At 37.6% G+C, this 13,994-nt stretch overlaps 2 protein-coding genes across 5 annotated transcripts; one reads left to right on the forward strand and one right to left on the reverse strand.

Moving 5' to 3' along the window:
- Nucleotides 1-1,626: 1,626 nt before the first annotated feature.
- c9h8orf82 (chromosome 9 C8orf82 homolog) lies at nucleotides 1,627-7,983 on the reverse strand. The gene is made up of 4 exons (XM_059341052.1): nucleotides 7,912-7,983; nucleotides 4,249-4,445; nucleotides 4,105-4,153; nucleotides 1,627-2,850 (listed from the first exon to the last, which is right to left on the reverse strand). The coding sequence occupies exons 2-4, from the start codon at nucleotides 4,414-4,416 to the stop codon at nucleotides 2,381-2,383; spliced, it is 687 nt and encodes a 228-aa protein (XP_059197035.1). The 5' UTR covers nucleotides 4,417-4,445; nucleotides 7,912-7,983; the 3' UTR covers nucleotides 1,627-2,380.
- On the forward strand, nucleotides 7,949-13,000 carry si:ch211-191a24.4 (uncharacterized protein LOC100150331 homolog). Of its 4 annotated transcripts, none has more exons than XM_059341050.1 (4): nucleotides 7,949-8,056; nucleotides 8,471-8,587; nucleotides 10,442-10,561; nucleotides 11,754-13,000. In XM_059341050.1, exons 2-4 carry the CDS (start codon nucleotides 8,473-8,475, stop codon nucleotides 12,416-12,418), a joined length of 900 nt encoding a protein of 299 aa, XP_059197033.1. In that variant the 5' UTR covers nucleotides 7,949-8,056; nucleotides 8,471-8,472; the 3' UTR covers nucleotides 12,419-13,000. The 4 variants fall into 4 exon arrangements, with proteins under 4 accessions (XP_059197033.1, XP_059197032.1, XP_059197034.1 ...); XM_059341049.1 differs by having other exon boundaries at nucleotides 8,471-8,585; nucleotides 10,437-10,561; XM_059341051.1 differs by having other exon boundaries at nucleotides 7,967-8,056; nucleotides 8,468-8,587.
- The last annotated feature ends 994 nt before the right edge of the window (nucleotides 13,001-13,994 follow it).

The following is a 13,994-nucleotide window of genomic DNA, read 5'->3' on the forward strand; positions in this document are numbered from 1 at the left end:
GGGCTCTTGTCATATTTCTGTAGAACATAATAAGGCAGTATGTTCGTCATAACAAGTTTGTTAGCAGGCCACAAGGCTTTGTCCTGGGCAGCAGTGATTGTTTTGCCCAGGTGGCCTGACGTGTGACGGTATGAAAGAAGACCTGGAAGAAATCTACCTTCATTGATATAATTAAACTATGTGAGTGTAAAACTGGGGTTTTTTGCAGGAGTAGAGACGAGGTTTTCAGACTTCATGACCTGAAACCTGTCTGTGTGTATCAGGGACAGTTAAACTGATTCCTAAAGTGAATCCCAGAGCTCTGTAATTCACATTTCTTGACGTATTGTAATAAAACTATGTTAAACTGAGAACTCGGACGACTCCAGCTCATCATTTCCCCATCAAAGACTGCGCAGAAATAATTGGTGAGGTATTTTCCTGTTGGTGTCAGATAATTCAATTTTGAAGGTTTACTCATGCAATTTTTCTAACACTAGGTACAGCGGGGGAGAACTTTGTCAATTTCAAGGCTGCTGAAAAAAGGTGGCCCCGAGTCCAGTGTTGCCCTGGTTCTCTCTGGCTTTTCTGTCGGTGTGTAAGATAATTTAATTCAAATGTTCCAGCCCATACCCGACGCATTGGGCACGTTTCCCCGGGAACGAGTCTACTTTTTAACCTTAAAAGCTGGTTTAAACCAGTTGTTACAGTTCTTGTTCTGAACAAAAGGCCAGCCTGTGGCGTCTTTAGTAAAGCAGAACATTTATATTAAAAGTAACGTGAAATATACCACTTGTAACATAAAATATACTTCAAAGCACTGAACCAACTTATGTATTATATTATTAACTTAACTAACAGTTCATTTCAAACTAATTGAAATACACAATATGCAGTCATATAAGGAAAATCCTATGGCTTGCAATGTGATAAGACTTACTGAAACTGACCTTCAGATGTAATTTATTTGCTTTAAATAATGGGCTGTTGAAAAATAGCTTGTAAAGAGCCTCTTCACTAGAATATATCTTGGGAAAAGCTTAAAATACTTAGCATCCATATCTTCTATAAATATATTATGATAAAATATGGATTTTTCTAACTTTTGTTTTTGTCTTAATTATTTATTAAGGTTAACTATTCATCAGACAATGTGAGTGGAAGGATTGTGGATAGAGTGAAGAGCATCACCTTACCTCCTGCATCATGTTGCCTTATTATGTTCTGTAAAGGGGCCAATGGTGGGAGAAGGGCTCAAACCGTCACTGTGTAAAATGTAAAAATCACTAAGACCTGCAGTCAAAATGTACAGTAAAGGTAAATGTACAAACAAATTGGCAGAAAATGTGCTATCAAAAACAAAGGTACTCCAAATAAATGGCTTCTTGCATGGTGTTGAGTTGTAGGTATTTTAGCACTTTTAACATCATAAACATTATAAATTACAATATATATAATAAATAAATGCTAAGAGTACATCAGTCAGATAAAAGTAGTGGATTAAAATGATAAGAGCAAAACATTGAAATTACAAGTACAAGTACTTTCAAATTCCAAAGGTTGAGAGAGAGAGAGAGAGAGAGAGAGAGAGAGAGAGAGAGAGAGAGAGAGAGAGAGAGTAGCAAGCTACAAAAAAGAAAACAAGAAAGTCAGAGTATCTCACTTTATTAAACATGGCTAATCATTTTAAAATACTTTTCATGAAGCTGTTATTTTATTTTACAACAGAATATCTTCCCAATGTTATTCACATATAAATAAATATTGTAAGAATCAAACTGTGTTTTCTTTCTGTCTTATTTCAGGAACATTTATTACTCTTCATTTGATTCGAACTTCTATTTTCTGTGCAAGCAAATTTAATAATGTTTACGGCTATTTTCTTTATTAAGCTCTGCTGCAGACATCTGCTACTCTGTAAATGTAGTTGTTGAATATGACAATATGTTTGCAAATATGCATTTGTAGGTTATACATTACTGTGAGTATATGCTGTTGATGTATAACCATCTGTACTCAAAGTGCCAATGACTCTTCTCTTGAGCAAATATGCTATAATTACCAAGTTTTTTTCTCTGGGCTACTTAGTGTTTCATCTGAGACTGAATCTGATAAACAAGATTCAAATTTAATTTGGGGAATCTGAAAGGAAAATTACTTTCCGCTGCAAACTGTAATGAAGGGAGACACTGCCAAAAAAAGTGTCCCCCCAAAAAATGGCCAAAACACATCACCACATCATAAAGGGTCCGCCTCTCACATGCCAGATAAATTAGAAACATCAGCTCAGGCTTCTGATCACAACTTTGACAACTTATTTTCTCGCTGCCTGTATAGGACACTGATGTGGACATTGCAGCCATTTCAAAATCTGAGTCACACCTTTGACAAGTTCTGGTTGTTATCCTAGCTCATCCTGCTTCTCGCTGCCCTCCTCCACAGTGGGGAAGAATGCTGCGAGCTCATTGGTCAGTGTGTGCTCCTGTCCTCCCCAGAGAAAGTGTGTAGGCTGTCCTGATTGGCTTTGCCCCGGAGCATAAACAAAGAACGGGCTGAGTTCGATGGCCAGAGCAGACCTGACCAAGCCAACCAGCCCTCCTCGCTCTGAGCAGGGGTGATAAACTCGTCCACTGACAGGATGCATGTATAGCGCCTCTGGGCGGAACGGGACGGACAGCTTCTCCGCCCCGCCGCAGTATGACAGCTGCTCCTGATCTCCCGGCAGCAGGTGGGTGAAGACCAGGGGACGGTCATCGCAGCGCACAAAGTTCCTCTCCCTGCCGCACAGGGACAAGAAGGGGAAGTCCTCCTCGTAACGACCACTCTGATTTGAACGCAGCCGAGTGAAGAAGAAGACCAGGAACGGTTTGTCTGGGAATAAAGAAACAGGAGGAGTTGCTAAGCAATACAGCAAAATAAAAGATCATGCAATAAAAATATGATACATGTTTGCTACCGTTAACAATTAGATCAGAAAAACAATGAAGACATCAGCAGTGTTTCACACTTGAGCTACAACAATTAGCTGAGTAAATGATCCATCAATAGACAGAAAATAATCAATGAGTTTGATAGTCATTAAAAATAAGGCAGAAAATGCTGTTTTCAGACTCTAAAATACAGAGATTTCCTGCTTTTTTCTGTTCAATATCACATTACTATTACGACACTGCTATTGTGGCGTGTATCAGGAATGGACAGGAATCTGAATCTGAATATAGGGATCTGATAAAAAGTATTCAGTGACTGGAGTCACAAGAACTATTTCCTACTGAACACCTCAAAGACTAAGGAAATGATCAGAGATTTCTGCAGGCTCAAGCCCCCTCTTCAGCCAGTGAATCCCTGTGGGGGGAACATGGAGGTGGTGCCAAGTTATAAGTATCTAGGTGTATACCTGGATAATAAGTTGGACTGGTCCCTAAACACAGACGCTCTCTACAAAAAGGGGCAGAGCCGCCTCTTTTTCTTAAGGAAGCTCAGATCTCTGGACGTCTGTAGTAAGATGCTGCAGATGTTTCATCAGTCTGTGGTGGTAGTGTGTTGTTTTATGCTGCAGTCTGCTGGGGAGGCAGCATCACACACAGAGATGAAGGCGGTTGGACAGACTGGTCTAAAGAGCTGGTTCTGTGGTTGGAGCCAGGTTGGACACACTGGAGGAGGTGGTGGAGAGATGACCTGTCAACATGTTCCAGGCCATCCTGAAATATCTGGATCATCTGCTACACAAAACCTTTATGGAGCAAAAAAACAGCAGTGGACGGCTCCTCTCTCTCTGTTGCAGGACGGAGAGATACAAAAGATCCTTCTCTCCTGCAGCCATCAGGCTGTCTCATCCTTCAAGAGATTCTACCAGATCTAGCTGAATTTCCCCTCGGCCTCTGGGATAAATAAAGTAACTTTGATTGATTGATTTTCATTTTTGATTGATTAAACTGCATTTTATCACTCCTTTCTGACATTATATAGACCAAACAATAAATAATAATGAAAACAATTGTAGATTAACTTATAATGGATAGAATCGTTAGTTGCTGCCTTTACCCTGCAGTCACATAAGCTCCTGCTATGGATGTATTTGGGTATCGTTGTGTATGCTCATTTTCTTTTTCTTTTTCTTTTTACCTTTAAAGCAGGTGACAAAGTTCTTCACTTTCGTGTCATCGAGGAAAAGCTACAAGTGGAGCACATAACATCATATTAACAGGATAATATATATTATAGTTACATTTTTCGAAGGTTTAATTTCGTGTCAGTTCACACACTCACCTGTCCTTGGTGGTCAATGTAGTAGAAGTATTCACGGATACGTGGTTCGGGGCTCTGGCCCTGGATGTATGTAGCGGTGTTTCTGGAGGCGGTGAAGCCGGCGGGCAGGCAGCGCAGAGCGGTCAGACCTCTGCAGCCGAGAGCCGCAGTCCGGAGGAACCACAACATGACCGGGCAGAGGGTGAATATGTTCCGGACTAAACGGGTACAGAGAGGACGACTGGGACGTTAGACGAAGTGACACTCCGCTAGTTTCACGCTCATGTTATTGTTTACAGAACTACAAACCGGAAGTATTTCACTGTCACGTGACTTGCAACGTCGTCAGTTTTTGAGTGCCGCAGCCTAGCGGACATTCATGATACTTCTGCTGTATTTAATATTGACCATTTACAATATTTCAAATATGTTGCATCAAATGTCTAATAAGGTAGAGAAAACAACAACATATAAACCCCTTTTATAAAGCACTTATCCTATTATTTTTTAAATGAATTACGGGTTTGCCTGAATAAAAACGGCAGCAAATAATATAATTTAGAAATTGATTGTTTTACTTTAACAATGTTTTTGTTCTTTTGTTTTTTTATACAGTCAATTTCAATTCAAAGTACTTTACATGTGAATGACGATGCATCTGCCCCCCTTGTCATTCCAAAGATTAGAAAAACAACAACCTAAAGCCATATATTTTAACCTGGCTTTTACATAAGGTGCCTCATAATTTGTTGCCTTATTTTTTAAGTCATTGGTCTTCATACTAGTTTTTTCATCCCCTGTCCTCAATTATTGTAAAATAATAATAATAATAATAATCTGAGGTATATATAAAACGACAAAAAGAATATAAAATACACACATAAAAGCAAATCTATTTATCATACAGAAGACTATATATAATATGATTAATAAATGTTTATACCTCCGATTGTTTATTGTTTTACCATTTCTGTACTTATTATTTTCCTAATGCTTCCTGCAACAAACTCTTATGACTTACCCCACATTATTTTATGACAGAAAGTGTCAAATCAATAAAGAATTTACAACTAGTGAATGTTTGTCATTTTTAGTTTTATAATGACTAAAAAGATGAATGGATTGCTTACTTCTTCATGACATCCAGACGTAAAAACAAAGCAGCGTGGAGCCCTACTGTAAATTTACCTCTAAAGTTCTGGCTGCAAACTCCATGAGGCCAGTTTCAGTTCGATGTTGATATACCAAGTAAAACTGGAGACAAGGTCAAATATATTTAGTATAAAATTATAGAACTGGATCTAACCCTCTTATATGTTATATTTTTCGTATCTGTTTATTTCGGTTAATACATGTCATTAACCAGAAAAAAAACATTGATCAAAGTAAACAATAAGTAAACAATGAGAGAAAATTGATAATAGACATTTGGACCGAAAAGACTGAAGCATAGCTTATTACGCCTACCCTTTTACAACTCAAGTAAATTTAAAAAATAGAATTGTTCAATCTGTTATATATTGATAAAAGAAATAAGCAGTCACAAAAGAGAGAAAAGAAAGAAGCTGCTTGATTTTTATTTCTCCTAAATAGTAGCCGCATAGAACGTGTCACCACTCATTACTCTAACTTATATAAATTAATCATCCTATTTTTAAGTACTTTTTTGAATAAGTTAATGGTATTGCAAGTTTTCAAGTCTTTCTCCAATTTGTTCCATAAATTAACAGCTGTTACTGTGGTGCATTGTGATTTGGTGTTGGTTCTGGTTTTTAACTTTATAAATATACACACCCCTCTGAAATTATAAGGGCATAAACTGTGCTGTTTTGAAATATTATATATTATATTTGCAACCTTTGTTCACATTTGCAACATAAAAAAATCTTTATTGAGCATGATAGTGTTTTGAAGTAAAAAAAAAGATTCAAAATCACATTTTATGTTGGACTAAAGGACTAAAAAAAGACACAAAATGACCAAAAAAAGACACAAAATGACTAGAAAAAGACACAAAATGACCAAAAGAAGACACAACAACAGACACAAAATGACCAAAAAAGACACAAAATAACTAAAAAAAGACCCAACAACAGACACAAAATGACCAAAAAAAGACACAAAATGACCAATAAAAGACACAAAATTACTAGAAAGACACAAAATGACCAAAAAAGCCACAACAATGGACACAAAATGACCAAAAAACCACAAATAACTAAAAAAAGCCACAACAACAGACACAAAATGACCAAAAAAGACACAAATAACAAAAAAAAGGCCACAACAACAGACACAAAATGACCAAAAAAAGACACAAAATTACTAGAAAGACACAAAATGACCAAAAAAGACACAACAACGGACACAAAATGACCAAAAAAAGACACAAATAACTAAAAAAAAGCCACAACAACAGACACAAATAACTAAAAAAAAAGCCACAACAACAGACACAAAATGACCAAAAAAAGACACAAAATGACCAATAAAAGACACAAAATTACTAGAAAGACACAAAATGACCAAAAAAGCCACAACAACGGACACAAAATGACCAAAAAAGACACAAATAACTAAAAAAAGCCACAACAACAGACACAAAATGACCAAAAAAGACACAAATAACTAAAAAAAAGCCAAAACAACAGACACAAAATGACCAAAAAAGCCACAAATAACAAAAAAAAGCCACAACAGACACAAAATGACCAAAAAAAGACGCAAAATTACTAGAAAAAGACACAAAATGACCCAAAAAGACACAACAACGGACACAAAATGACCAAAAAAGACACAAATAACTAAAAAAAGCCACAACAACAGACACAAAATGACCAAAAAAGACACAAATAACTAAAAAAAAGCCACAACAACAGACACAAAATGACCAAAAAAAGACACAAAATTACTAGAAAAAGAAAAAGACACAAAATGACCAAAAAAGACACAACAACAGACACAAAATGACCAAAAAAGACACAAATAACTAAAAAAAAGCCACAACAACAGACACAAAATGACCAAAAAAGACACAAATAACAAAAAAAAGCCACAACAACAGACACAAAATGACCAAAAAAAGACACAAAATTACTAGAAAAAGACACAAAATGACCAAAAAAGACACAACAACGGACACAAAATGACCAAAAAAGACACAAATAACTAAAAAAAAGCCACAACAACAGACACAAAATGACCAAAAAAGACACAAATAACTAAAAAAAAGCCGCAACAACAGACACAAAATGACCAAAAAAGACACAGAAAGACTTACAAAGACACGACTTGGAAAATAATAATTTATGGTCCACAAACTGCCTACAGATTGTATAGTAACTTGGGAATGTGTGATTCCAAGCAGAGAGTATGTTCATATTGTTGAGTGAACACAACTGGGCTCTTCATGGAGCTGCATGTAAATATCTTGGATAATAAAAGAAGCACATAAACAACTACATTCCTCCCCACAGGCAGACAGACAGGCAGACAGGCAGGCAGACAGACAGGCTGCTCATGTTAAAAGGCCAACACCCCCTAAAACAGAGTATAAACAGGCTTCTCTGGCTCCACTGACAACACAAAGCCGCTGATTCAGACCAGCTGGTAATGACTTGAACTTTATCCAAAAAAATCCTCAGTTGTGAAGAAGCTCCAGCTGTGGCTGAAAGACTCATCCACCTGAACCTGTCGCTCCTCTTCCGCCTTCTTCCTCCTCCTCCTCCTCCTCCTCGCGGCAGGGTGGAGCTGCTTCTACCTGGACAGGGGAGTAAATCAAACATGGCGGTATAGTCGGACTTTAGTTCACGTTTATCGACACTTCGCAGTAAGTACTTTCTTTGACAGTTAACAGTCGAATTAACACAACATTAGACAAACTTTTTAACATAACAAAACGAGTCAACGTGTCATAATAGTAACACAGTTATGTTTTTCTTCTTTTTCTGTCGCTTTTTGAAATTACTAACCTGCTCCGCTGTTTGTTGCTCGACATGTTTAGACAGCTGAAGAAACGTTTGTTTTTATTTACTCTTTGATGAACGTGACGGTTGACGTTTCATCGTAACGTCAACGGTCGCTCAGGCTGTCTTCAAGAATTTGAAATTAACGTTAAAATCTTTGATAAAAGTTATTAAATACGTTTAAAAAAACATAACCGTTTCGTGTATTTTAACTTTGACGGTTAATACATTGTTCAGAGGTCATTTCTGTGTCCAAACGTGTCGGTTTTGGTCAGCAGGTATGAGCCAACCGCCCCGATCAAACCGGGGACACCGGGAGAGAAACGGAGACCATCGGGAGAGAAACGGGGACCATCGGGACCACCGGAACTACCGGGACTCCCACGATGACAGGTGTGGTATGTGGTTAACCCTCTGGAGTCTCCAAAAGCGCCAAATCATGACTTCTTCATCACATCCAGACTAGAAAACAAAGCAGCTTGGAGCCCTACAGATTTTTATGTGAAGCACTTTGTGACTTCTGTCTGTGAAAGGTGCTATATAAATAAAGTTTACTTACTTACTTACTTACTACTGTAAATTTACCTCTAAAGTTCTGGCTGTAAACTCCATGAGACCAGTTTCAGTTTGATGATGATATACCAAGTAAAACTGGAGACAAGCTCAAATATATTTAGTATAAAATCATAGAACTGGATGGAACCCTCTTGTGTTATATTTGCAACATTCAAATTTCTTTATTGAGCGTGATAGTGTTTTGAAAGTAAAACAAAAGATTCAAAATCACATTTTATGTTGGACTAAAGGTCTAAAAAAAAAAAAAGACACAAATGACCAAAAAAGACACAAAACCTCTAAAGTTCTGGCTGTAAACTCCATGAGGCCAGTTTCAGTTTGATGATGATATACCAAGTAAAACTGGAGACAAGCTCAAATATATTTTGTATCAAATTATAGAAATGGATGTAACCCCCTAATATGTTATATTTGCAACCTTTGTTCACATTTGCAACATTTAAAATTATGTCGGAAAAAATGACAAAAAAAAAATACACAAAATGACCAAAAAAGACACAAAATGACAAAAAAATTACAGAAAATGGCTAAGACACAAAATGGCAAAAAAAACACACAAAATGGCTAAAAAAAGACACAATAAAGACACAAAATGACCAAAAAAGACACAAAACGACCAAAATTGTTATGCTAAACAAGACACAAATAAAATAGTCCCACTAGAATAAAAGCCAGAGTTGGATGACAGGATCACACGCAATCACAAGATCACATTTATGTTGGTTTTCCTTTGTTTCTTTTTGGTTCAAAATGTTGATCCAGTAAGTCAGAATAAAAAAATCTATTATTATCAGGTCATATAGGTGAGGTTGTGCTGAAAAAAAAATACCAACATGGCATTCACACATTTTTAAGTGGTGTATAGTGGCAGGATGAAAAGGATTAAAAAATGGACAAAATAGCCCAAGACTCCATAGAGTTAATGAGCTGTCATTATTGATCATTGAATACACTGTTTTCCAGTAATTTTATATTTTATTCAACTAGCTAGGCTCAACTATTGTTAGGCTTTTTGTCATTATTATTTATTTATTTTATTACATTATTATTATTTTTATGTATATGGTTTATATGAATCAGGCATTTAGAGTCTTATAATACATAAATTGACTTTATATTAACTAACAGTTAATTATATTTTAGGAAACACAAAGTTAATCCAATATGATATTTTTATTTATTGTAAAGTGTATCATTAAATTCAGCCAATTGTAGTTATTGCATCTTATTTATCTTAGGCTTTGTATTATATTTAGTTTATCACATAACTACATTTGTTTATTATCTATCTATCTATCTATCTATCTATCTATCTATCTATCTATCTATCTATCTATCTATCTATCTATCAATAACATTGATAGATATTGGATTTTAATAATTTTGTTTTTCAATTATCCAAGGTTTAGGATTCAGTTCTTTAACAGTTTCAAGATATACATTTTGAAAATGTGTCTTATCCAGGTTAAATTATTCTAATGAGTGAAAACTATGCTGGAATAAAAGCTACAAATGGAACCAAACCAAAAAGGTTCAGTTCTTCAGCAATGCTAAGTGCCCATGCTGACATGTATCTCTATGAATCAAAATATGCTGGATTACAAACTAGAAACATGAAGTGTTAGATGACTTCCTCAGTGTAATTATACTGGTGTTTCTGTGCTCCAGGTCTGCTTCCTCTCGTCCCCCGTACCTCCCCAGAGAAGCTGACTCCCCTCCCAAACATGTGCAAAGGGAAGAGCCTCGAGTGGAGCGCCATCAGTCCACATGCACTAATATTTGCTCCCGGAGAGGTAAGTCAGGATCAAAATTGGAAGTATCTGGGTCGGATATAAAATGAACGCTCTGCTGCGTCACAGGGCGGACTTTGGTTTCAGTCTCCTTGCAGCTCAGTCTTTCCTTCTATGAATACTGGACCGACCGGTTTTCTGCTGTTTACAGTTCTCCTTTCTCAGAGTTTACCAATTGCCCTTTGATGAAAGAGACATTTTATAACCTGATACCCGAGTCTAAAAGAGTTTATCCTGTAGGAATGTTAATAACATGACATTTTATTTAATTGTTTATTATCGCAAAAAAGCATAGCATGTTTTGGTTTCAGCTTCCCAAATGTAAGGATCTGTTACTTTTGTTCTGTTTAATATCACTATATGTAATATATTTAGTTTTTGGACTGTTGATTAGACAAAGCACTACATTTGTAGGCTTGTGATGAGCATTGTTGGCTATTTTTTTTACATTTCATAAGATTAAATTATGAATTACTAGAACAATTTAAAGATTGTTTGTAACACAAACAATTTAATTATGTGCAACCCTATTAAAACACACATCATTATAATCTTACAGTATTTTAATACTTTATATTTACTGTATTTTAATTTCTTTTGTATGCATTTTTATAACCAATTTCTTTCCTAAAAGAGTTTGCTAAAAAAGTTGGGACATTGTCTAAAACATAATCAAAACTGAATGCAAAAATTTGCTAATGTATTCTGACATTCTCAACTCTCAACTCAACTTAACTTTATTTGTAAAGCACTTTAAAACAACCACAGCCGCAACAAAGTGCTGTACATAAACAAACAGAACAAGAGACACTAAAATAAATAAAACAGGAATAAACACTAAAATAAATAGATTCATTGCTTTTTTAAAAAAAAACAATTTAAAAAACAATAAATAAAAGCAAACCATAAAACACTAAAAACAAGAGCAGAGTCTCATGCGTGGTTAAAAGCCAAGGAATAAAAATAGGTTTTAAGATGAGTTTTAAAAATGGACAGTGAGGAGGCTTGTCTGATGTGCAAAGGTAGTTCATTCAATTGAAAACTGTCCAAAGACAGTATATTTAATGATCAAACTTTACTTTAGTTTTTATTTGTTTTACGCAGCATTCTAACTTTTTGGGAATCTGTATTTTAAGGACTGTAAATGTAGAGAATGATCTTGATCTTTGTGACCTCACGTTTCAACTCTTTGCAGGCATCGTGCTGATCTGCGCTGTGATGACCAACAGCCTGGTCCTGATCTGCGTGGTCGCGGCTCAGATGGTGTCATCAGGCATGTCCTCCATGGGCGGGTTGGGCGGCTTCGACATCAACTCCAACTTTAACCTGCAGGGCACCGAGCTGCAGAAGGTACGGGAGCTGGACATGCAGTACAGCCAGATGAGGGCGCCGGGGATCTACGGCGGCATCGCCTTCAGTCTGACCTTCGGGGTCCTCTCGCTGCTGTTTGTGGTCGCGGGGAACAAACCGCCACACCTGATGTCCCGGAAGCTTCTGTACGGAGCGCTGGTGTTCCAGGCGGTGGGAGCTGTGGTGTACGTGGTGGCCGTGGGGCTTTACCTTCACTTCATCATCAAGGTGAACTCCACAGACGTGTGTCAGCAGCGTGAGAGGCTGTACGCCCGCAACGGCTACACCTGGATGAACTGTGACGTGAGCGGGGCGGACGCGGCCGTGGCTCTGTTCGGGCTCATCACGACCATCCTGTACATCGCCGGCACGGTGCTCACCTTCAGGACGATCCAGAGAGTGAGACGCTACCTGCAGGAGCGGAAACGCAGAGAAGCAGAGAAACAGCAGGCCCGAGCCAACGCCTCAGGCCCCAGGGCGCCGCTGAGGGCCGAAACCACCTCCGTGTGAGGGGGGTCACAGGACAAACATCTGGGGGTCTGAGTCACACGTCACATCAGCGGGTTGACTGAAGGTTTATCATGAAGTTGGCTTACTTTTCACCATGGACTGTATTAGCGCTGCACAGCTAACCTGCTCTGAGGCATCAGATCACCCACTGACCAATCAGATCACTCTAAAAATTAGGGCCTCACTCCCACAGGATCCTGACACAGATCAAGAGTTTACATTCATGTGATAAGTGAAGATTTGTATAGGTTTTACATGATACAGAACTCTGAAAAGGTTACATTGGGATTTTCCTCCGGAATTACTTTTACGTTCCCTCATGTTGTGCTTTGCATTTGCCCTCTGTCTCAGTCCTCAGTCCTGACAATTGTGATATTTTATTGCATAATAGAGGATGGTTTGCTGTTCAAGTTTTGCCAGATTGGATAAAAACCCTGACCTGTGCTTCACTAAGGAAGGAAAAGGAGGAAAAATAGCCCAAGAAGGACATGCTGAGAAGTGACAGATGGCTGTGAAAAGCCTCAAAAGTGCAAAAAAACAACAACAATATCCTTATATCAATATCCAACATACAGTACAGGCCAAAAGTTTGGACACACCTTCTCATTCAATGTGTTTCCTTTATTTTCATGACTATTGACATTGTGATTCATCAAAACTATTAATGAACACATGTGGAATTATGTACTTAACAAAAAAGTGTGAAATAACTGAAAACATGTCTTATATTCTAGTAAGCAAAGGGTGGTTACTTTGAGGAATCTAAAATACAAGACATGTTTTCAGTTATTTCACACTTTTTTTTGTTAAGTACATAATTCCATATGTGTTCATTCATAGTTTTGATGCTTTCAGTGAGAATCTACAATGTAAATAGTCATGAAAATAAAGAAAAACGCATTGAATGAGAAGGTGTGTGTCCAAACTTTTGGCCTGTACTGTACATGCAAATAAAAAGTAACAAAGAAATGATGTGATGTGCCAGACCCGTAGACATCGCTCAACCCTAGCTGGCACTTTACTTTTGAGCGCAGCCACAATCATTGCAACTAATGTTAGGATAACTACTCAAGGCTAGTTAGTTCTCTACATTGTGCTATGACTGTCTGTTCTTGTGGTTATTCATTATGACTGCAGCCATGCGTGGACACATTATTCATAAAGGGTCAAATATGAGCTACATGCAGGGGTTGTGTTTGTGCAGTGAACTGAGAGGCTGCTGGCTGAGCTTTGTGCTGAAACTGATGTTGAACTCCTGTGGTGTTCGTATTGGCGACACGTCTGATAGAAGTTCAGGGTTCAATGCATGCATGTCTGACTACAATAGTTTCTCTGCTAATGTTAATAAATCAGGGGCTGTAAAGACAAGCCACAGCAGGAGCCACATACTTATCCACAGTCACAGCTTCAACGCACAGCCAGGCGTAGCCAGCTCCAGCTGTGGTCACGGTGGCTGCATACTTTTGAGAGCTGGACTTTTTCTGTGGTTCATGCAAAAGTAGTTCCAGAAAGAAAAAATCCCACAGTGCCCTTTCGGGGCTCCGAAGCATACCATGATAATTATGTTAAAGATAGA

This window comes from Centropristis striata, chromosome 9, assembly GCF_030273125.1.
Source record: "Centropristis striata isolate RG_2023a ecotype Rhode Island chromosome 9, C.striata_1.0, whole genome shotgun sequence".
Lineage (NCBI taxonomy): Eukaryota > Metazoa > Chordata > Actinopteri > Perciformes > Serranidae > Centropristis > Centropristis striata.

What these genes read in the sequence shown, in the direction of transcription:
- si:ch211-191a24.4 (XM_059341049.1), top strand. Translation starts at nt 8,473, where the DNA reads ATGAGCCAACCGCCCCGATCAAACCGGGGACACCGGGAGAGAAACGGA. An exon ending in CGGGACTCCCACGATGACAG is followed by an intron (nt 8,586 to 10,436) that starts GTGTGGTATGTG and finishes TCTGTGCTCCAG; the next exon opens with GTCTGCTTCCTCTCGTCCCC. An exon ending in TAATATTTGCTCCCGGAGAG is followed by an intron (nt 10,562 to 11,753) that starts GTAAGTCAGGAT and finishes AACTCTTTGCAG; the next exon opens with GCATCGTGCTGATCTGCGCT.
- c9h8orf82 (XM_059341052.1), bottom strand. Translation starts at nt 4,416, where the DNA reads ATGTTGTGGTTCCTCCGGACTGCGGCTCTCGGCTGCAGAGGTCTGACC. An exon ending in ACATTGACCACCAAGGACAG is followed by an intron (nt 4,154 to 4,248) that starts GTGAGTGTGTGA and finishes CTCCACTTGTAG; the next exon opens with CTTTTCCTCGATGACACGAA. An exon ending in CTTTGTCACCTGCTTTAAAG is followed by an intron (nt 2,851 to 4,104) that starts GTAAAAAGAAAA and finishes CTTTATTCCCAG; the next exon opens with ACAAACCGTTCCTGGTCTTC.